This window comes from Piliocolobus tephrosceles, chromosome 1 (genome assembly GCF_002776525.5).
Source record: "Piliocolobus tephrosceles isolate RC106 chromosome 1, ASM277652v3, whole genome shotgun sequence".
Classification (NCBI taxonomy): Eukaryota; Metazoa; Chordata; class Mammalia; order Primates; family Cercopithecidae; genus Piliocolobus; species Piliocolobus tephrosceles.
In genome coordinates, this window is record NC_045434.1 from 173600819 (window position 1) to 173625126 (window position 24308).

Consider the following 24308-nt stretch of genomic DNA (forward strand, 5'->3'; position numbering starts at 1 on the left):
GTGTGATGTTACAAGGACAGGAAGCTCTGGATAAGTGAGGCATCAAGCTGTCAGGGAACAGCACAGGGTTTTGGAGTCAGACTGACGTCGCGGCTGCTCATTGTGCGAACTGGGGCCAGTGGCATAGCTCTCTAACCTGCCTGCAGGACAGGGATCAGAGTGCCAGCCTTTCTCTGCAAGGCTGGCAGGATCCAATGAGCTTATATAAGTAATGCGCCCCCTGGCGCCTGGCACAGAGCAGGTGCTCAACCACGGAGATTTCCCTTCCTTTCCCTTCTCCTGCCCTCCCAGGAGCCTGGATCTGTACCCTGACATACATGTATTTGGGCTCCTTCTTTTCTGCAGTGGTGAATATGTTAACCCTCTTCCTTCATCCTTTGAAAAATGCCTTTCTCCTTCTCCTCATGCATGCAGCTTACGTTTTCTTACAAATCCAATCTGTTTGCAGGAAGCTTTGTGAGTTCCCTGGAGACACTGCACGTCTATTATCTTGGTACTTCTTGTCCCGTTCCAAGGAAGAGACTGTGTCTGAGAAAAATTATTTGCTTGATGTAGGCATGTTTTCCTGTCTACTCACCCCACACCCTTGCCTGCTGTTCTGACCAGTGTGGTGTAATCAGAGCCAGCCCTAGCCACTTACTGGGGCTTCTGATCTTCTTGAGGTTAAGTGTTTTATAACTGGAGGGGACTGAGAGACCACCTAGCTTATGGCAGATGATGAAACCAAGACCCAGGGAGCAGAGAGCCTGGGCCAAGCTCACACTCGACCACTAGTCCTCTTCTCGTTGCGGCTGCACAATTTGCAGCCACAGTGCGAATTAGAACAGTTTGCTTGAGTTCTTCCCCAGAACACTGAACTAGAATCTCGGTGGGAGCAGTCAGTGGGGTGTTCTGGGCATCAGTATTTTTACAAAGGTTCTGAGTGGTTCTAGTAAGCAGCCAGGGTTAAGAACCAGAAAATAGGCCGGGCGTGGTGGCTCAACCTGTAATCCCAGCACTTTGGGAGGCCGAGACAAGTGGATCACGAGGTCAGGAGATCGAGACCATCCTGGCTAACACGGTGAAACCCCGTCTCTACTAAAAAATACAAAAAACTAGCCGGGCGAGGTGGTGGGCGCCTGTAGTCCCAGCTACTCGGGAGGCTGAGGCAGGAGAATGGTGTAAACCCGGGAGGCAGAGCTTGCAGTGAGCTGAGATCCAGCCACTGCACTACAGCCTGGGTGACAGAGCGAGACTCCGTCTCAGAAAAAAAAAAAAAAAAAAAAAGAGCCAGGAAATAAACTGTGTTTCTTGCCAGTGTATTAGCCTCACATACCTAGGGGAAAGCATGAAGGAACTGTCCACAGGAGACTCTGTCTGAGGGTAGGCTTTCACCACGGAGGGCCCGAAATGAGCATGCCCTCTGCAGACGCAGAGCACCTGACTGGGTGTTCTTAATCAGGTATTTCTATTAGTCAGTAAACATTTCTATCAGATTTCCTATGTGGCAGGCACTGTTCCACGTGCTTTATAAACAAATACAACCTCATTTACTCCTGAGGGCATTCCTGTGAAACAGTCTTCTCTGACCCACATTCTATGGACAAGAAGAGTGAAGCACAGAGAAGTGACAGTCACTGTGCTTGTGCCTGAGTCCCTGTTTGTAACCATTATGCCAATTCACCTCGCCGGTTCTCAGCTCAGGATTGCAGCACCTGCCAGCACCTTTAGACCCCCCCAGACCTTTCTAAATGAATGGCTCTGCCAGAAGGTGGAAGATAGGACTGAAGGTTTCTGAAATCATAATACTGAAAGCTACCTTTGTGGAGCACCGTGATTTATACATCTCTCCTTACCTAGCTTCTGATGAAACCATGGCTGAGCAACTTACCTAGGCCATACAGCTTGAAACCCAGGTCTCTCCAGCTCTACTTCCGTGTACCTCAGATATAACCTGAGGTAGATTTTGTGGAAAGAATCCAGGTTTATCCTAGGAGTTTTTTTTTTTGAGGAGCACATAATGGCATTTAGGGCGTTTAGGGCACGGGCTGGAGAAGTTATCTAGGAACTGCTCACATGTTTCTGATCCAACATGTAAAAATCCAGTTCATTGTGAGACCTTGGTCAAATCGCTTTCTGTCTTAGAGTCTTGGTTGTAAATGGTGACATTAATTAGACCATACTCAGCTCTAATCGTCACTGTTCTGTGACTCCTGTGTGATATCAGACAGCATCCTTAACTCCTCTGATTTTTATGGTAGTAGAATTATCCTCACTGGAACAAAAAGTAATTGCTACAGGAGAGTTGGTGTTAAGTGTAACTGATTGTTTGTTAATCCACTTACAATGATGGATGTTTTAAAATCCGTTATTGAGGACTATTGCATGCCAGGTGGCTTCCCATGCAGATTTCATATCTTTTTGACATTGTCCTTTTGTTTCAGCCACATTGATGAGGCTGCTCTGACTCACCTATTTTGATATGAGGACATTTTGACACAGTTGAGAAAATAAACCATCACACCTTCAGCTGCTTAAAAAAACATTAACAAATAATGTGCCACGGAGACATTTCAGGCTAGTTCCTCTCATCCCAGAACTTCCCCCATCCTTGATCTCCACTTCTGTGAAAGCGGGCTAGGGAGGGGGGAGAGGGAATAGATTGGGCTCAGTCAGGGTGGGCTCTGGGTCAAGGCTGGGGATGAGGATGGCGGGAACACTAAGGAACTGGTGGGAGTGAAAGACACTGAAGATCCAGCATGCGATGGGTGTAGGGGGAGTCTGTTTCACACAGTACCTAGCAATTTTCAAAAGCAATTTTACATTTAGATGCAGCCATTTCAAAACTGTTACCTCAAAATAACCATGTCAAAATGCCCTCTCTGTCTGAGACAAAGAAAATGAATGCCAGGAAGATATGAATAAGACAGGGCTTCTGCCCCCAAAAAGCTCAGAGTCACCAGAGGGGAAAGGCGAGACAGAAAGAGAAGCAAATTACTATTATACTGCTGGGCAATTGCTATAATAGCAGAAGGGGCTGGGAGGGAACAGAGCAGAGTGACTCACTGCCTGCGGGTGAAGAAGGCTTCCTGGGGGAGGGAGTGACTGGGAGCTCAAGAAGCATATGTAGAAGGACTAATAATAGCCACAGTTAATTGAGGACTTACCATGTGACAAGCACCGTTATTAGTACTTTATTTTAATTCGCCTAGTCCTCACAGCCACCCAATAAGATGAATATTATTATTCCCATTTTACAGATGAGGAGACTGAGACACTCACAGGTTGAGTGACTTTCCCAAGACAACATAGCTAGTAAGTGGCAGAGCTAGAATTCTAAATCAGGTACAGCCATACCTAAGGTCATGCTTACCCACCCCACCCCCTGCCCAACACCCCCAGCCCACCTACGGCATTCTGTGACCTCTCTGTGAGTGAACGAAGGCTTGGGGTGAGGGAGAGGGAACACCAGCTTTAACGTTAACCAGACCAAGTTCTACTCTGCTCTCATCACTTGCCAGCTATATGACCTTGGACAATTTGCTGATCCCAGCCACCTTTTGAGTCTTATTCTTCTGGTTCTCATTCTCTCCAGCAGACATCACTCAATAACCGATAGCTGTATTTAATGACTCAGTCGATATGCGGCAGCGTGGATGTGTGGCCGGGGTTCACGGTCATTAACAAGACAAAGTTCCTTTTGCCATGGAACTAATGTTCCCAAGGAGCCAGCTCCAAGGACCCAGGAGCGTCCTCTGGACAGAGGTGTGAGGAAACTAGAAAGGTGTGAGGAGGTGTGATGAGCAGGTGAAAGAACAGTAAGAGGCTGGGCAGGGGACACGTGGCTAGCGAGCGCCGCCTGGGTTAGCTTCTAGTGTTTGGGGAAGCTGCTGCAGGACTGGGTGCAGGGGAGTGAGATCCATCCATCAGAAAATGGACTACAGGAGAGGAAGGAAGCAGCAGGAGGCTTCTGTAGTTGTTCAGACAACATGCAATGGAGGCGGTGTTGAGCTTGGGCGGTGGCACCTAAATGCTTCATAAACTGTAAAGTCCCGGGCATGTGGGAGTTGCTTCAGTATCATTACTCTTATTTCTCCCTCATGACTGACCCTTTCTTGCCTTCCTTGGCTGTTGCCATTCCACAGACTGTTTAACAAACTCGTGGGCAAGGCATGGGTTGGTTTGTTTTCTCAGCCCAGAACAATTCAGCTTCTCTGGTTGCTCTGAAGATGTCATGTTGAGAGAGAAAAAAAAATTACACTCTTTAATAGAAATACTTTCCCTTCATTAAGTGAAATCTCCAAAGCCCAGTAGCATTTTCGGTGCTTATATAAAAATGCCAGTGGGGATTTGAGATTGAAAGTGGTATTTTTATACAACTCAATGAAGATCTCAATAGGAAAGAAAGAACACTCTTCAAATCTGAATTCCTCCAGCATTGGGCAAGACAGATCTTCCACTCAGGGTCAGGATCACATTACTCCCAGGCCTACAAGGAAACTTTTCCTGAGCACTTGGAGTGCTCATATATATCAGTTCTCTGCTTGGGGAAATTGTATTAATAATGTCTTTCCAAGGCTACAAACCATTTAACTTGAATTTCCGTTTGCACCTCAACTCTAATAACTTCGTACAAAACTTCAGATGTTTGTAGGAGTTTGAGTCAGACGCAGATATGTGCAGGTGCCTGCACATAAGTACACACAGAATAACATCTCTGTAGTGTAGCTGGGGAATCAAATTTCCCCTTGGGAGTGTCAAAAGAAAGACTAGTCTCCTGAGATAGAGAAGGTTCAAATTCCAGCTCAGAGTCTTGCTAGCCTGGCAGCCCCAGGGCAAACGTGCTGAGCCTTACAATACAATTCTCACAGGGCCTGGTGAGACTTGGATCCCGATGTATGTAAAGTGCCTGGTATACAGTAACTGCTCAAAATGGTTCCTCTTCAGCCACCTCTTACCTGACTGTTGTACTGTAACCCATTGGAATCATCATCAATTTCATAACAATTATTCTTAGTTATTAATACATAACAACCTCCTCCGCTCCCAAATTTAGTGGCTTAAAATGACAATTGTCATGTATTTCCAGAGAATCTGCAAACTGACCACCCATTTCTACTCTGTGATGACTGGGCCTTCAGCTGGCATGACTCCAACAGCTCATTTTAAGGGTGGAAAACAGATTGAGAGAGGGCACAGGAAAGGGGCCCACTGGAACTGCATAGCAAGTTAAGGACCAGATCTTTTCTGAACACCTCCACTGTGCCAGGTCCTGGGAGGGGAAACACAGCTGTAAGGCTTTGAGTTGGTGAGACTCTCAGTGACAATAAAACCATTGGAAGCGTTGAATTTATGTTCCTCAACAAGTGGTTGTGTTGGCTCCTTGGGTGACATCAGGCTTCGGAGTCTGGTGAATCCGGCCTTTACTGACTTTTATCTTGGCTCCCTCATCCACGAGACAGGGATTCTCATGTCTCTTGCAGGGCCGATGAAGGCCATGCCTAGCAGCTAGCTGATGCTCAACCAATGGCGTCTACTAAAAGAAGGATTCATTCCCTCTCTGCCTCTTAGCATCCCAGTGGCTGCCCAATGTGCCTGCATTGCCAGGAAAGCAGGAGAGGGCTCTTATTGTGACTAGCAGGCAGGCTGAACTCTCGCCTTTCCTGTGGAAAAATCCATTACGAAGAAGTCATTTGTCAAAGCCAACTGTTTAGCTACTTTAATTTACATATTTATCAAGTTTGATTAGAATGTATTGTCTTAGACTTTCATCCCAGCTTTCACCTCTCCATGCCCTCCTTTCCTAGGGAAACTGTTTTTGTTGTCCTTGTTGCAAAAGGGCACTTCGTAATTCAATTTGCATTTGCTAATAAGCCTGAAACTAAACCTGGTGAGGAATTTCTGGAGTCTGCCAATGGTGGATTCAAAAGTCAGAGCACACCCTGGGGAAAGCCTGGGCACTCAATTCTAGCTGGATACACTCATTCAACCAAAGGACAACAAATACTATTTCACAAGTGTTTACTGAGAACATCGTGTGTGCCAGGCACTGGGAATACAAATTGTGAAAGAGGCAAAGTTGTGGCTTTCCTGTTGCTTACTGTCTAGTGACCTCACTTTCTGCATCTGTAAGATCAGGCATTTGGACCAAGTCACCTCTAAGTGTCTGTAAGTGCCCTTTTGAACACTTACTATGCATCAGGCCATGTACACAGACCTGAAGCATTGTCTCATTTAATTCTTACAAGATCCTTATGAGTTTGATATGTTATTATCCTCATTTTGCAGATGAGAAAATGAAAGATCCCAGAACTCAAAGTCACATAAGTACCTGTGGCAGGACTTGGATTTAACGCTTCTTCTGTCTGATTCTAGAATTCAAATTTATAACCACAAGTCCTGATATTTCTCCTCCACTGGCCAGTTTCTCCTCCTACAGAATGAAGTATTCTTGTAGGAGAGCAGTTGAGCTCCTGGATGGCAGGGACAGTGTCTGATTTCTCAGGGACCAGCCCAAAGTTTGGCATGTGGTCAGTGTAAGAAAATATGAACTGAATTTAACAAAAAAGAAAGTCCATTGTCCTCAGCCTTCTTGTCTGAAACCTCAGATCTTGAGCCTCTGCCCTGTTCTCAGCAACCTTGGCTGGCATAACAGATGCTGTGTGCACTGCTCATATCTTCAGGACGGAGTCCTCAGTTCCCAGGAGCATTGGTAGCTGAGAGCACACAGCTGAGTTCCTCCCTGGGACTTGCACTCCACCTTGACTGGGGTTACACCTTCCCTGCAGGCAGGCCATATCCAGTATCCTTTTGATTCAGGACACAGATCCAGCCCCCTTGCCTCCTCAAACAATCAGGCAGGGCTCTCCTGGCCCAGAGCTCCTCATGGAATTGTTGAAAGGCCCTGCTGAGACTGTCCCCACTCTGTTTCATTTGTACCTGTCACAAGCCTTTCCAAGCGCAATCCCAGTAAATCTCCTGTATGGGAATCTCAGAACCTCTGAGTCTATTTCCCAGGAACCCTAACTTCAGCAGGTGGCCCTGGCTCTGCCTTTCTGGAGGGTTTGTAGGGTGCTGGGATCAAGATAGACAGGGGCAGGGAGCCTGTCTGAGGAAGGAGCCTGCCCCTACGTATCTATCCTGCCATCAGCCTGCCCCGGAAGGCTACCTACCTGCTCCCAGGCCTAGGTGCCAGCCCTATGGCGAGGAACGGGGCTTCAGAAACTGCCGGAGCCCACAGAGCAGCCTGTCTGGGGAGAAAAACTCTGTTGCTCCTGTGACCATCAAGGTGACAATGCCTTAGTTGGCCCAAGTTGCCTGTATCTCAGATCTGTATCTCATCACTTTTGAGCTTTTCTTCACTTCTTTGGCAGGAATCCACTGGCTACTTTCCAGGTGCCAGCCTGCATGGACATTGCCCCAGGCAGCCCAGTGTAGTGAGAGGAGGCTGCTACCTGCCTGGACTACTCTCTAGCTGTGTGGCCAGGGGCAAGTCACTCGTTCTTTCTGGTCCTCTGCCCTTCTTCTTCACAGTGAGGATGTTTTACTTGGTGATCTCACAAGCTGTGCAGTTCTGATGGCCTCTGTGAGTCTCCTGTAAGTCAGAGGCATCCTTACTGCTTTGTAAAGACAAAAGAGGTTGGGCGCGGTGGCTCACGCCTGTAATCCCAGCACTCTGGGAGGCCGAGGCGGGCAGATCACGAAGTCAGGAGATCGAGACCATCCTGGCTAACACAGTGAAACACCATCTCTACTAAAAAATACAAAAAGTTAGCCGGGCGTAGTGGTGGGCGCCCGTAGTCCCAGCTACTCTGGAGACTGAGGCAGGAGAATGGCGTGAACCTGGGAGGCAGAGCTTGCAGTGAGCTGAGATCACATCACTGCACTCCAGCCTGGAGACTCCATCTCAAAAAAAAAAAAAAAGAAGACAAAAGAGCAGTTTAATATGTCCAAGACATATTAAGACATCCATTTGTGAAGACATGGAGGTACACCAGAAAGGCTTCTGTCCCTGACACCTGACATTCCAGAATCCATGCTTCATTTCTTTTCAGGAGTATTTCTTTGTCACGTACATACTCTTTTCAAAGGTAATTCCTGTTCTCTTCTTCCAGCTCATCAAGGGCAGAACATTTGATCCTTAACCCTAAAGCATAATGAATCTACTACTTAGATATGAGATTTTAGGCCATGGGAGATCTGAGCCTAGGAGAGGGAATGGGAGTGTGGAGGATGCTAAGGAATCGGGAACTGAAAATAAACTTTGCCAACACCACTATTTTCTCAGGATGGCCCAGAGGTTCAGAAGTGCAGAGCAGATGCTGGGCATCGGGCAGAAGAGATCTGAGTTGTGGCTTTTGATCCTGCCTGACCAGGGCAGCAAATGACTTATGATGAGATGAGGGGTCCAGACAGTGAACTGTGAGTTCACAGGAGGGTGAGGACACAGTGGTCTGGAAATATCTGGAGAGGCTTTTGGAAGGAGTTAGGGAAATATATATAAAGTCTGGGAAACTGAAGGTTTGCTTGGAGAGTTAATGACAAGGCCAGTTTGAATCAAGTATAATATTCTTGTAGGAGAGCGGTTCTTGACTGGGGGCTACTTTGCCTCTGAGGAGACATGGGACACTTGGTAATGTCTGAAGATGTTTTTCATTGTCATAACTGGAGGGAGAGGTGTTACTGGCATGTAGAGGGTAGAGGAAAGGGATGCTGCTGGGCATCCTACAATGCACAGCTCAGCACCCCCACAACCAAGAGCTCTCCAGCTCAACATACCTGTAGGGCTGATGCCAAGGAACCCCATTCCATGGCTTGTCACTCAATAAATGACACCTGCTATTATCGGTGAAGCCATGGGCAGGGATATAAAGTCTCTTGCTTATTGTTTGTCTTCTGAGCTAGAGATTACTATTCTCATTTTATAAGTGAGGAAACTGAGGCTCAAGGTGGATAAATAATTGGCCCAAGGTCTCACAGTCAATGCTCTGTGGAACCTGGTTATGAGACCCAGTCCATCTACCCAGGGAAGTCAGCTGACTTTTCACTGGACTCCCTCAGGGTACAGAAGAAACACAGGGAACACGTCCTCCCCAGTGTCCCTCATCTAGCCCTTTCCTCTTGTTGGATCCCCCCATCAGTCAGTGAGGCAGAGCTAACCCTGAATGTCTGGAATGCCATCAAGTCACATCTTTACCCAAATGCATTTCGTACTTCTCCACTGCTTTCAGGAAGGCTCTATTGATGTCTCCTAAACCTATATATTCTCATAAAATTATAATCAATAAATTTCTGTACTATGGCCATGTTCTTACTATAATTCATAGCATCTCTTCCCTCTTTATTGTCTGTCTCAGCAACAGAGTGATATCCTCACATTGCCAATAAAATCAGATAAAACACAGCAACATTAACACCAAGGTTGGCCCAGTCCAAGTCCTGGATGAACATTAGTTTCCTCCTTTCCTTCTTAGAGGAGGTGCATCTGAACCAAGTCTTCAAGGCTGAGTAGGAGTAAGCCAGACAGCCAAGATGGGGGCTGGCATCCTAGGAAGAGAAAAGAACATGTGCCCAGTGTGGAGGTGTGGGAGAACATGTCGTGTCTTGGGAACCACGGAGTGTTAGCTGAGGCTGGGGCCTGTGGAAGCGGCTGGAGAGATAAGCAGCCACCAGCTACCAGAGACAGGGATGGTCTAGGCTAAGGGGGCTGGACTTGCTCTGCAGACAATAGAGAGCTGCTGAAGGGTTTTACGCAGAGGAAGTGGTATGCTGCTCTTTGCATTTTAGAAAGACCATTTTGGTGTCCAGGCAGACGGTGGACTGGAAAGGGTGGTGCTGGCACAGGGAGACCAGTACCAGGGCTGTTCCAGTCTTGAGCAAGCCCTGCGAGTAATACCAGCCAACCGTGCTGTTGTTGCCACTGCGATGTCTTGTTTCTCCAGCTTAAAAGTACTATGAACCTGTTTGGGCCCTGGAGTATTGGAGAAAAGACTGAAACTTGTCTGGTTTAGAAACCCATAGTAGCATTTTCTTGACTTTATCATGCCTTTGGGAATCAAGTCAAGGAAATGAAAAAGGCTCAGGTGTCAACAACAACAACAACAACAACAAATCCTTCACCCATTGTAGCATTCCACATTCCCCTCCCAGTAGCATTTCCTTCTTCCTTCACATTAACATCTCAATCCCCATGACAAGTCATTGTCTGAAGGGATGGAGAAACAACACTGACAATATGAACTTCTGGGAGATTTTTGTCCTCAGAGACCCATCTGGGGCTCTTTGGGGCCTCTTGACATCTACCTCTACCAGCCACAGATCCATAGTAACTGGCAAAATAGATTGAGATTCTCCACATCTTGGCACCAAGATTATGGCTTTGGTCCTCACTGAAAGTCAGCATCAATAGATAAGATGCAAAGTTACTTAAGTTCTACATAGCAACTAGGATAAATATAGTTATCTTCAGGGAGATGTCTATTATCTATTGCTGCCTAACAAGTTACTCTAGAATTAAGCATCTTGAGACAGCAAATATTTATTATGTCTCTATTTCTGTGGGTCAGGAATGTGGAAACAGCTTAGCTGGGTGGTTCTGGCATAGGTCTTTCGTGAAGTTGCAGTAGGCTGTCAGCCAGGGCTATAGTCATCTGACACTGCGGGATCCTCTTCCAAATGCACTCACATGGCTTTGGCAGACCACAGGTCCTCTTGGCTGCTATCTGGGTACTTTAGTACCTCACCATGTGGGCTTCTCCATAGGCTATCTGAGTGCCTTTATGGCATGGCAGTTGGCTTCCCCAAGGGTGAGCCATTCCAGAAAGAGATATCACACCCAGGATGGAAGCCACAGTCTTTTTATACCTTAATCTCAGAAGTGGCACACCATCACTTCTATAGTATTTCATTTGTTAGAAGGAAGTCTCTAAATCCAGCCCACACTGAAGGAGACAGGAGTACATCTCCACCTCTTGAGAGGAGGAAGTGAACAAAGAATTTGTGGATGTATTTTTAAAAACCCTATAGGGTGGTTTTAATCTCCAAAAGTCAATATGACACAGTAGTTAAGAGCACAAATTTGAGAATCATAAAGACCTACATTTAATTCTGGCTCCCACATTTGCTACTTATGCAAGTTTAGGCAAGTCATTTAACCTTTCTGTATCTCAATTTTCTAATCTATAAGAGTCTAGTCTAAGAATGGCAGATGTTTCGTTGGGTTGCTTTGAGAATTAAATAAGACCATGCATGTAAATTGCCTGGCAAAGAATAAGTACTACATAAATATTACTTAATTGCTATTTCAATGTGATGATATTGTCCTCCTTACTAGAAGACAGTATAATATAGAGGTTAAGAACACAGTTTCTGGAGTCAGGCTATCTGGTTTGGGACTTTGGCTCTGCCACATTAGCTGTAAGAACTAGGGCAAGTCACTTAACTCTCTTGCCCTTGGTTTTCTGTAAAATGAAAATAATAATAGCTAGTGCCTGGCCATCTAATAGGTATTCAATAAATATGTGATGATTAAGGAAATAGCAGATGATAGAGTGTTGTAATGACAAAGGAGTGTCTGTATATGTGTGTGCACATGCATGTTAAGGATGCCACACAAAGCACATGTTACTTCAAATACCTGCTGTTTAACTGGGGAGCCAAGGGTAGCTGCCCCAGTGTGTTTTGAGTGTGCCTTTGTACCCTTGAGCATGTCAGCCTACATGAGCTCTTTAGTTGTCCCATCTCTTATGAGTTGTTCTTGGTATCATTGTTTGCATTCTGTTCCACCCTGGCTTTGTTCAAGCATACTTTCTTCTTCATCTGTGCTGCCTCCACCAAGAATACATTTAATTGGCTTTGCACAGAGTCTGGAGATTTGGTGACAGGAAGGGGTGGGGTAGTCATCACCTCAGAGCTGTTACATTACCTTAAATTGATTTTGCAAATGAAAGCTAGAAGCTAAGCAAAGGCGACCCATCCATTTTGCCTGAAGATGATTATAATGCTCTTTTACGGCCTTCTAAATGACAAAGCAATTTGTTACCTGCCTGCATCAACATTTGCTTATATTAGCACCCGAGATGCTTGATTTTTATTAGCCCCATGTTATCATTTTATGAAGACGCAAGGGCTCAGTAAAATTAGTGTGCAAATAGAATGCCCATTTTGCATTTCCCTGTGGTCAGCAGAAACGTTGAATGCAATTGACTTGATACTGGGTCAGGGGAGACATCCATAAAGTTAGCCTTCACCAAGGGCCTCCCTAGTGCCATTTATCATTTCTGGACTGCTGGGAGAGATGGGGTCAGTTTTAGACGGTGTTTTTTTAAAAGGGCTTGGTGATTTTTTTTAAGTGAAAAAGCGATATAAATACTAAGACAGCAGCTCAATTTCCATCATAATAAGATAAAATCAAGCTCTCTTGTGTAAATTGTAGATGGAAATGCAGTAGAAGGGGGATCTTATATTGTTATTAGTGGATCCAGAATGAAACAGGGTAGTGAAAAGGGCCACTGGCTGGGTGCTGGGACTTAACTCTACCACTGCTAACTGAATGACCTTCAGCATGTCCCTCCTTTCTGTGAGCCTCATTTCCTCACCCATAAAATGGAGTTGTCCACCTCACAGAGGCATGATAAAGATTAAATAATATAATATGAGTCTATATTTCTTTATAAACCATCATCTACACAAGTATTTTTGTTTATTAATTCAATAGTCAGTCCTTAAGCACCTACTCCATGCAGGGTCCTGGGAAAGACATTAACCATACACCCATGGAAGTTGCAGTTTTTTCCTTGAGGAGCTTATATTCAGTCCAGGAAATGTTTAGGTGTCGAATTCCTCTTTAAATAATAAACTTCTTCAGGGCAGGTGAGCCTTCTCTCTCTCCCTTTGTTCCTAAAGGTGCCTAGCACAGAGCTGAGCAGAGTGAGTTCTCAAGACTATATTTTGGTTCCATGATATTTCTTGCTGCCTTTCAGGGGAAGCAGTGACTCCACCCATACTGATCATCCCAATGGACAAGCAAGTCCCAAGCCTTTAGAACCAGATTTAATAGGGTTAATAGTTTTAGTTTCATCTCTGACATTGGTGCATTGACTGTTGGGATAAAGAACCACGTTCAAAAGAGCATGTCTCCAGCATTTCAGAAGGAGAAAGCCTATTAATTATTTCTATTCTCTCCCTCCAGATTATCCTCAAACATTGATAAAATCCTTCAGTTCAACCTCTCTCAATGTTCCTTTCTAAATTTCCTTCAGGTAATTGTGTTCTGTATCAATCAGCCCTTCTTCTGCCCACTGCTGAGTATCCTTCCCTAGATGTTTCTTACTGGGAATGCCACCCTTGGCTGTTGCTTTTGTCTGATGATATCTTTGCACAATAGTTCAACTTTATTATACAAATTAGACTTCTGTAGAGACAGAAAGAGCTTGAGCTCTGATTTGGAGCCACATTTTCCTACTTTTCTGCATGTCTAATAATTTTTTATTGGATGCTGGATATTGCAAATTACACATTGCTTTAACTGTCTGGATTTTGTTGTCTTCCTTTAAAGAGAGTTGGACTTTGAAAAGCAAGAATTTAAGTTTCTTTTGTTCAATTTGATCCTTTTGAGACTTGTTTTAAAGCTTTGTGAATGTGGTGGTCTAGAGTAGTTTATCCCTACCACTAAGACATTGCCTGTCTGGGTTCTCATTCTCCTTGGATGATCAGTGAGGACTTCCTCTTTAGCTGTGGGAATTCAAATGATTCTTAGCCCTGTGTGACCCCTAAGGACTGTGCAGTTCACAGCTCCCTGGTCATTTTTTCCTGACATCATGGAGAGTCACCCTATGTATGCACATCTTAGAATCCAACAAAGAATCAAGAGGACTCCTATACAAATTTCTGGAACTCTTTTTCTGCAGAGCTTCCTCATCTCTGGTGCTCACAGAGTTTCCCAGCTACTACCTGTTGAACTTGAATCTCAGTGAGGCTTCTATGCTTTGCTCAGGAATACCTCCCTGCTCTTTAGTCTAGAAGGGATCATCAGGCAAAAAGTCAGGGCAATCGCAGGGCATATCTCATTTATTTTCCTTCTCTCATTGATTATCTTGCATTGGCCTTGTTCAATGTCTGAAAATACTTGTGTTGCATATTTTGTCCAATTTTCTAGTTGTTTAAGATAAAAGGGAAATGAAGGCCAGACAAGGGATTGGGCTCTCATCTCAGCTCCTACCACCACTTTTCAGCTGTGTGACCTTGAATAAGTTATATAACCTCCATGAGCCTCAGTTTCTGCCTCTATTAAAAAAACACATTAACAGCATGTTCCTGTAAGGATTATATATGTATATAATGTGCCAACACAAAAGGAGCTAATTAAATGGCAGATGCTACTATTACTAATATACAAATAGCCACCTTCTCTACTCTATCATTTGCTGAATGTTTACTGTGTACTATGCAATGTGTAAGCCTGTTTAATCATCACAACAACCCTATTAAAATCCTTGTTTATAATATATAAACAAGGATTTATTGTCATCCTTGTTTATAGATTAGAAAATGGAAACTTAGAAAGGATACACAAGTTGCCTAAGGTCACAGTCAATGGATTTGGGATTCAACTTCACTCATGTGGCTTCCTTGGATGGTTGTAAATAGTACATATTAATATAATATGATCAGTTGCACCAAAGAAAGGGAATGCAGTCTTTTAATATTGGGTAGGGACATAATTAAATTAGTCAGCAATGGCTGGACTTAATGATTCTAACCCAGTGATTTAAGAGATAAATGTTAAGCATCCAGCCCATTCCCTCTGGGGTTCCCTGCCACACACCAACCACTAGACTCAGCTTTCCTTGCCCTCCTTAGCAACCATCTTTCATTTTGTCTTACAGACAATCTCCGGGAAGGGGCAGAGCAGAAGGTGGTATTCATCACAGGTCGAGTTCACCCAGGGGAAACACCCTCATCATTCGTGTGCCAAGGTGAGTGGCAGGATCTCATAGGTGTCCTATGGCTATACCCACATCCAACTGGGACACTGTGATGATCTCTGGGACAGTGTGACCACATGCAGAGCCATTATCTTAAATGGAAATTTAATGCATTTCTTTAAAGAGGTTGTACCTGATTTCCATTAGGTTGTATTTCAATAAATGTTTATTGACTAGATGTATGTATGAATTAATTAATTAATTAATGGATAGATGGAGGGATGGATAAATGAACAGGGAGGGCTGAATGAAGTTATCTTATGAAGTTATCTTATATGTGCTGTGGTGAGGAAGAGCCATACAGAATCATCTACACTCCCTAGCTTTACTTGTCTCCAGTGGTTTACAACAGCAAGAAATCTGGCCCCAGATCAATGTGTATGTTGGCAGAAGGGCTGTGAAATGGGAGATAATGACTGAGAACTATCTCTTCACTCATTCATTCAATCATTCACTTAAACAACTTTTGAAATACCTGCCAAGAGTAAGCACGCTTGGCATCAGACAACCAGAGGCAAGTAAGTCATAGTTTTTATTCTCAAGTGTTCCTCTTTATAATTGCACTCTTACTTATTATTAAATATTTCATTCATACTATATTTAATTAGTCAGTATAGTCAGCAATATATATGTATATTGTTGAGCAAGCTGAAGTTTAGAGAAGTTAAGTAATTTATCTAATTTTAATCTCAAAGTGACCATGAGGTCAAAGAGATATGAAACGCCTGTGGAGGTTCTATAACTCAAGGGAGGTGGCACACTGCAGTGGAAGCCTCCGAGGATTTGAAATCAGGCAATCTTGAGGTCAGGTATTGGCTGTGCCACTTTCCAGCACTGTGACTTCAGTTTCCTCAATTGTAAAATGATACTACCCAGGCAGGCTGTTATGAAGCTAGCATGAGATGAATGTAAACAGCACACCCAGTCCTGTGCCTGGCACACAGCAGGCACTCAGCAGATGTTACCTCCTTCCCCGTGGGAATCTGAGAAGATGAAACAGGTAATCTGCTTAGTAAACTATCAAGCACTGTGCAAATAAATACGGGCTTTATTTTCCCAGTTCGTATTCTTACAATGCTTTAGTTAGGCATGATTGCCTTCCTCTTTTTTTCAGATGAGGAGATGGAGTTTCAGGGAGATAGTGACTTGCCCAAAGCCAAGCAGCTTGTAAGATGCATGGCTGAGGCTCCAGTCACTACAGCTGACTCCTTAGCATTCTCACTTTGGCCTTCTTCCTCCCCAGCATTGTCCTTGCAGTAACCCTTGAGGTCCCTCCTGGGTTTACCAACCCCTTTACTTGCAGCCATCTGTCAGTTACTAAACTTGGCAGCAGATCTCTTCCCCCAGCTGATTGCATTTAACTGCTTTGTCCTTGTTTGTAAAAAGACAGTAGACTTACCATCAATATGTTCATCTCTAGGAGCCCAGACCCCGTGCTCACCTCTCCTGTGGGCAGTAGACAGAGAGCAGGGTCGCCATCCCATTTCATAGATAAGGACTGAGGCACGGAGGGATTGAATGGATCTCAGGTACTCTCTGATGACCCTGTTTACTAAAAGGGAATCTTTGGATGGTGCTGAGTTAATACACTCAATGGTGTTCTGTAGGTTTTCAATAAATGTCTATTCCTTGACAGAGTCTTTCAATGCCTGCCTGCTGGCTTCTCAAAATAAACTCCAACTCCCTGGCATGATATTCCCAGCCCTCTGTCATCTGGCTCTCACCTGGTTCTCTGGCCTCAGCCTCAAACACTCAGCTCCACACAGCTGAAACTTTGAGTGAGCAGTCTTCTCTTGACCAGTGCACCTTTACACCTGCTGCTCCCTCTGCCTAGCGGGCCCTACACCTGCTCCTTGCCACTTGGCAAGCCCCGTCCATCTCACAGGATTCATTTCAAGTGCCCCCACTGTGGGTCCCCCTGGTCCACTCCCTCTTGCCACCTGCGTTGTGCCTGCATTGTGGATCTAAAGATGGCCATCATCTTTATTGATAATGGTCATCTCTATTGCCCTGATTTATTATCGTATACTTGACTTACATTAGTTTTTCCCCCTTTAAACCACAAGCTGTGTAAGGTCTAGGACTGGTCTCCAACTGTCATTTTCCACATCTGTCAAATGGGGTTATCTTGCTCATCTTATGGGGCTGTTGTGAGGAACAAATACTGTGTTGAACTCACAAAGAGCAGCCTCAAGGTTACACAGTCATTAAATAGTGGAGTGGGGCTTTTAACCTAGGTCTAGCTAACTCCCAAGGGTGTACATGCTCCCTTGTCCCACTCAGGGATGGGAACTACTAGAAGGTGAAGTCTTGTACCTGAAAAAACTCAGAGTTCTGACCACCCCACAACAATTGATGTGCATTTTACAGATCAGGATATGGAACCTCAGGGAAGTACAATGGCTTACCCAAAGTCACATGGCTAATTCACCATAAGTGTGGTTCTGGAGTCCATCTCCCCAGTCCTGTTTCTCATCTTTCCCTGCCTCTGTATCTGCCCCATGAGACACACAATTCATACTTCCTTGAGGCAGTGTAAGACGCATCATTACCCCACTTTACCAATGCAGGACTGAGGCATGGTCTTTCCTAAGGGTGTCTCAGCTACATGTAGACAGCCCGATCACAGCCCCACAGGGCACAGCTGGGGGTTTCTTCCTCAGTCATAGCCCTAAACTTGTCCGTCGTCCCTCAGCCCCCATCAGCCCACCTTCTTCTGGGGATAGCAGGCAGGTCCAGGGTGTGGACAGATACTGAGATTCCTTCAGTTCTGTTAACTCTTCCACATTAACTGGCTCAGTGACCTTGAGCAGGGAACAGGCATGTGAGGCCAGTTGTGACAATCTGGCTGGGACCACGATTCTTGCCGCCGAGCGGCTGATGCACGTGCTGCTGGGAGTAGAGTGAAGTCCTGTCGCCACATAGCTCTAGAAGGGGTGGCAGTAGGGTGGCAGGGCTCAGATTCCTCAAGACTCTGCTTCTTGGTGGGATGCTTACTCTGCTACCCCAAACGCTGCTCATGACCTCTGTGAGGCCAAACTATCCTGTTCTCCAGTGACTATGGGAGAGGTCAGAGGAGCTCCCGTGTGGCCCTGCGGCCAGCCATGTGAAAGCGCCATCCCTCAAGCTGCTACACTGCTAATCATGAATCCCAGCTCCTCCCCTTACTACAGTGTAACCTTGGGAAAACCAGAAAATCTCCTTATGCCTCAGTTCTTTTATCTCAATAGGGAAATAATAATAGAAATCCTGCCTCACAGGGTTGTTGTGAAGACTGACACAGTTCATATTCATCGAGCATTTAGGATGACGTCTGGAATAGAGAAAGCACTAAATAAGTGCCAGTAGTAGGGGAGGAGCTAGCACTAATGGAGCACGTGGCCGGTGCCAGGGCCTCTGTGAGGCCCTTTGTATATAGTTCCTCTAATCCTTCTCTGAACCAAACCCAGGTGTGGGCCTCCCAGACTGTGGGCCTCAGCTCTTCCTCGTCACCCTCCTGAGAGTGCTACTAGCTGAGCTCTGCTCACCTGGAGGATCACCTTGCAAGCCAGGAGCTTGACCTGAACCAGACCTAGACCTTGTTGACCTTGTTTCTGACTCCTGGTCAAGTGTATGTTCTTTCACTGACTCTTCCTGGGACTTTGGGGCCAACTTTCATTGAAAATTTCCATCTGCAGAGTACTTTGTCCTCTCCAGACCCTTTATCGTTGAATTAATGAAACCAGCACTTATGAAATGCTACTGTGGGGAGCCACGCCACGCTCTGGAGGGCAGCAGGGGCAGTGGGCACAGCTGTGGCTTTGGAGTTTGATGGGCCTGAGTTTGAGCCTACCATTTCCATCTAGCTAGGGGACTTTGCTAAGTCCTTGCCTCTCATAGCCCCTATTTCCTGACTTGCAAAATGGGGACAGCAATGTCTTTCTCAAGGGGCTGCTTGAGAGGGTTTCATGAGATAGTATAGGTCAATGGTGGGTCAGCACCAGGCACAGATAGGTGCCTGACCAGTACCCACACACCCCTCTTCACCTTTGCTCTTCCACAGAAATTCCACTAGGTCACTGGGCAGCTCTCAGCTCTTATTTTCAGAACAGTCCAGGGATTGATTCACTGAATGTCACCTGGTAAGTTGGTGGTGGAGTGGGGACTAGATCCAGATCCCCTGCCTCCCAGCCTGAGCCCTGCTGCTACATGCCAAGGTGCCCATCAGGGCCTAGACTATGGAGACAAAGAGCTGGCCCTCTCCCAGGAAGTTCACTCCTCAGGGTTATTTTGTGGGAGTAAGAGGAGGGAGGAGGATTGTGCGTGCGCACACACACACACATGCGCACACCATGCTCTCACAACTACCAATATCTCCAGACACCAGGACCAAGCACAGCTTCGTACTTCCTGTAAATGAGGTAGTGACATTTGCTCCTCCCCCATTCTGCTTTCCTCCCACCTCTCTTCTTCACCTATTCTTCCTCTTCTCCTCGATATCCCAAACAGCTTCCCACTATAGGTGTGGTGCTAGATCCACTAAGGGTTTGTGACGGGGCCTTTCACTTTTCTAGGCTTCTGTCTCTTCATCTGTGAAACGGGCAGAGTTGGGAGCAGGAGGTTGAGGACTTATACTCTGTGAACTTTAGGGTCATCAAGGGCAGACTCCCTGTGAGTCCATAATTCGAGGCCCTTGGACTCAGCTGAGGGCAGACAGGGGTCCTGTGCTAGGTCAAGGGAGGGCCTAGAGTGGCTGCTGTTGTGCATATCACACACTGGGCCAAGCAGAGACCTCAAACTGTCTTGCTTCAAATCTTGGCTCTTCCCACTACAGTATGCTACCTCTGAACAGATAACAGAAACAATAAATTTTGCACAGAATTCTCTAGAGAGAAAATCATGCAGGCATATGCAAATTATTCCACAAATCACATCCAAATAGACTCCTTGCTCTTTGCATCTTGTCTTCATGGACAGAGCACTGCTCTGAAGCTGGCAGAACTGGGTCTGAATCCCAACTAGGTTCCTGTGAGGCACTCAGCAAGTGATGCCACACCCTGACTTTCTTTCCCAGTCTGTGAAATGGAGCCAATAGAATTACAAGTCAGTCCAGCTAATGAATGTACAGTAGTCAGTCATGGGTCAATCTTTATTCACTCACTTCATACATAGGTCTTGAGTACTTTCCCTGTGCCAGGCACTGAGCTGGGCACTAAAAATACAGTGGCAAAGAAAGGAGACCTGTTCCTGCTGTCTTGGAGCTCATGGCCTGGAGGGAAGACAGACTTAAACCACAGTGTAAGTTGAAGTAAGCCTCAATCCCGAAAGAGAAGTGCAGCAAATGTAACTTTCTTCTTTTTCTATAACTGAATTCAGTTTCTATTTTGAGGCCCCTTCCTGCCAGGGGCCAGAAACTTAAATTCATTTATGATCCTCAAGGTTAGGTGCTTTCAGCAAAGAGTTCTGATGTTCTCAGGGTAGCAGGCAAATCATCATATCATTGGTGGCACCATCTATCCACACTGTTTGCTTTCAACCCACTGCACCTCATGACTCTCTGGGCCTTGGCCGCTGCAGAGCCCCTGCAGGTCACTACCATGTTCCACCCTGGTTCCTGACTGAAAGCTGCTTTACCTCTGCCAGCTCTCTCTGCTATGCCTGCACCCTACCTCCACCTCTGTCCTGCCTTCAGGAGGCCCTGCCCTGCAGTATTCCTTGCCTCTAAGCAGCATTCCACGCTGCAGCCAGACAGAGCTCTCCAAAGTCCATATCTGACCCAAACTGAAAACCTGGCAATAACTCTATAGTCCCCTTCAGGTTTTTTCAGCTGGAACAGCAAATCCTTGTTCACCTCTCCATTCCCATGCCTACAGCAAGCCAACAAAGAGCAATGATGAAAACAATGCATGTATACATTTACTGTGTACCACTTTGCTTATATCAACTCATTTAAATCCTCACAAGAACCCACAAGTAATTCTTATTCTCCCCTTTGTAATTGATGAGGAACCTGGGGAACTGGGATGTTAAGGCCACACAGCAAATGAATGGCAGAGAGAGGCGTCAAACTCAGATGATCCAGTTTCAGAGTCTGTGCTTTTGACCATGAAGCCAAGGCCCTGGAATTGAAAAGCTTTTCATTACCAACAGACCATCTCTTTTCTTACCCCGGCCTGGATACTGGCACCCCTTTCTTTTTATTTTATTTTTAAATTTTAGATTCAGGGGATACATGGGCAGGCTTGTTACATGGGTAAATAGTGTGATGCTGAAGTTTGGATTTCTAATGATCCCATCACCCAAGCAGTGAACACAGTACCTGATAGGTAGCTTTTCAGCCCTTGCCTCTTCCCTCCTGCCCCTCTTTGTGAATCCCGGGTTTATGGTTCCCTGGTGTCCGTGTGCACCCCACGTGTAGCTCCCACTTATAAGTGAGAAAATGCAGTATTTGGTTTTCTGTTTCTGTGTTAATTCACTTAGGATAATGGCCTCCAGCTGCATCCATGTCGCTGAAAAGGACATGATTTTGTTCTTTTTATGGCTGCATCCTGGCACCCCTTTCATCTGGCTCCACTCTACTCATTTTTTAATGAGTAGAGGACCCCTTCTGGGGCCCCAGGCCCCTGCTGGGTCCCCACAGCTATGTGCTGTTCCCATCAGAGCCTTTACCAATCAGTGGGGAGTTGCTTCCTTACTGTGCACCCCTCTGAGGCAGGACCATCTTAGGCATCTTGAAATGCCCAGAATTTGGTGTGCCAATGAATGTTTGTAGAATGAAATGAGTAACGATCAGTTCAACTAATCCCACACAGTAAAAGTTGTATGAATTCCTGGAGCAATCCATCAATAGGCATTTGTAAGCACCTACTATGTGCCCAGCCCTAAACCAAACACTCTAGGAGAAAAAATTAACAATAAATATCAGCCTCAGTTGAGGTTTGGCTAGAGAGGTTCATCCTGGTCTGTGGGAATTTGGGACAGGGTAGTGATCTCTAACTTCCAGCTTTAATATCAAATCCTCTACCACTTTTCCATCTCTTCTGGCCTTTCTGGCTTCCAGCCTTCCTGTCATCCTGCCTTTTTCCCAGCTTCCTGATTGAATCAGCTTGAAGAAGAGGACCTGGCAAACTTGTTTACAGAAGGGACAAAGGCTGATCTCAAGGAGGTTGATGGCATCTTCCAGCAGGAGGGAGATTATTCTCCTCACCTGACAGATGATGCTTCTACTTTTGGTGGAGAGGAATAAAATAGATGGAATCATATGATGTCAGTGTGGGATGTATCCTTGAGAATTATTTAGTTCTTTCTCCTAATTTAAAAAATAAGCATAGACCCAGAGGCTTTCTACAGGTCACCCAGTAACTGAGCCAAAACTAGAACCCAGGCTCTGTTTTGATTTGTTGGCTTCTGCCATTCAGTATCCTTGTCTCCAAATTTCATTGTTAGTCAACTTCACAGACTAGGACTCCTACTTCTAAAACTAATCCTGTTTTTTTTTTTTTTTTTTTTTTTTTATTATACTTTAAGTTCTAGGGTACATGTGCATAACGTGCAGGTTACCTATGTATACATGTGCCATGTTGGTGTGCTGCACCCATCAACTCGTCAGCACCCATCAATTCATCATTTATATCAGGTATAACTCCCCAATGCAATCCCTCCCCCCTTCCCGAGTCCAAGTGAGCTCATTGTTCAGTTCCCACCTATGAGTGAGAACATGCGGTGTTTGGTTTTCTCTTCTTGTGATAATTTGCTAAGAATGATGGTTTCCAGCTGCATCCATGTCTCTACAAAGGACGCAAACTCATCCTTTTTTATGGCTGCATAGTATTCCATGATGTATATGTGCCACATTTTCTTAATCCAGTCTGTCACTGATGGACATTTGGGTTGATTCCAAGTCTTTGCTATTGTGAATAGTGCTGCAATAAACATACGTGTGCATGTGTCTTTGTAGTAGCATAATTTATAATCCTTTGGGTATATACCCAGTAGTGGGATGGCTGGGTCATATGGTACATCTAGTTCTAGGTCCTTGAGGAATCGCCATACTGTTTTCCATAATGGTTGAACTAGTTTACAATCCCACCAACAGTGTAAAAGTGTTCCTATTTCTCCACATCCTCTCCAACACCTATTGTTTCCTGATTTTTTAATGATTGCCATTCTAACTGGTGTGAGATGGTATCTCATTGTGGTTTTGATTTGCATTTCTCTGATGGCCAGTGATGATGAGCATTTTTTCATGTGTCTGTTGGCTGTATGAATGTCTTCTTTTGAGAAATGTCTGTTCATATCCTTTCCCCACTTTTGGATGGGGTTGTTTGTTTTTTTCTTGTATATTTGCTTGAGTTCTTTGTAGATTCTGGAAATGAGCCCTTTGTCAGATGAGTAGATTGCAAAAATTTTCTCCCATTCTGTAGGTTGCCTGTTCACTCTGATGGTAGTTTCTTTTGCTGTGCAGAAGCTCTTTAGTTTAATGAGATCCCATTTGTCAATTTTGGCTTTTGCTGCCGTTGCTTTTGGTGTTTTAGACATGAAGTCCTTGCCCGTGCCTATGTCCTGAATGGTACTACCTAGATTTTCTTCTAGGGTTTTTATGGTATTAGGTCTAACATTTAAGTCTCTAATCCATCTTGAATTAATCTTCGTATAAGGAGTAAGGAAAGGATCCAGTTTCAGCTTTCTACTTATGGCTAGCCAATTTTCCCAGCACCATTTATTAAATAGGGAATCCTTTCCCCATTTCTTGTTTTTCTCAGGTTTGTCAAAGATCAGATGGTTGTAGATGTGTGGCATTATTTCTGAAGGCTCCGTTCTGTTCCATTGGTCTATATCTCTGTTTTGGTACCAGTACCATGCTGTTTTGGTTACTGTAGCCTTGTAGTATAGTTTGAAGTCAGGTAGCGTGACGCCTCCGGCTTTGTCCTTTTGACTTAGGATTGTCTTGGCAATACGGGCTCTTTTTTGGTTCCATATGAACTTTAAAGCAGTTTTTTCCAATTCAGTGAAGAAACTCATTGGTAGCTTGATGGGGATGGCATTGAATCTATAAATTACCTTGGGCAGTATGGCCATTTTCACAATATTGATTCTGCCTATCCATGAGCATGGTATGTTCTTCCATTTGTTTGTGTCCTCTTTGATTTCACTGAGCAGTGGTTTGTAGTTCTCCTTGAAGAGGTCCTTTACATCCCTTGTAAGTTGGATTCCTAGGTATTTTATTCTCTTTGAAGCAATTGTGAATGGAAGTTCATTCCTGATTTGGCTCTCTGCTTGTCTGTTACTGGTGTATAAGAATGCTTGTGATTTTTGCACATTAATTTTGTATCCTGAGACTTTGCTGAAGTTGCTTATCAGCTTAAG

General features: G+C 45.0%; 1 protein-coding gene across 5 annotated transcripts in view; it reads left to right on the forward strand.

The window, feature by feature from the left end:
- The window catches only part of AGBL4 (ATP/GTP binding protein like 4), a 1474608-nt gene that overhangs the window by 1310059 nt on the left and 140241 nt on the right, over positions 1-24308 (forward strand). For all 5 annotated transcript variants that reach the window (XM_031934116.1, XM_031934120.1, XM_031934122.1 and 2 more), the window contains exon 7: positions 14865-14954. In XM_031934116.1, the coding sequence (XP_031789976.1) occupies positions 14865-14954 (90 nt within the window). The remainder of the gene's footprint in view (positions 1-14864; positions 14955-24308) is intronic.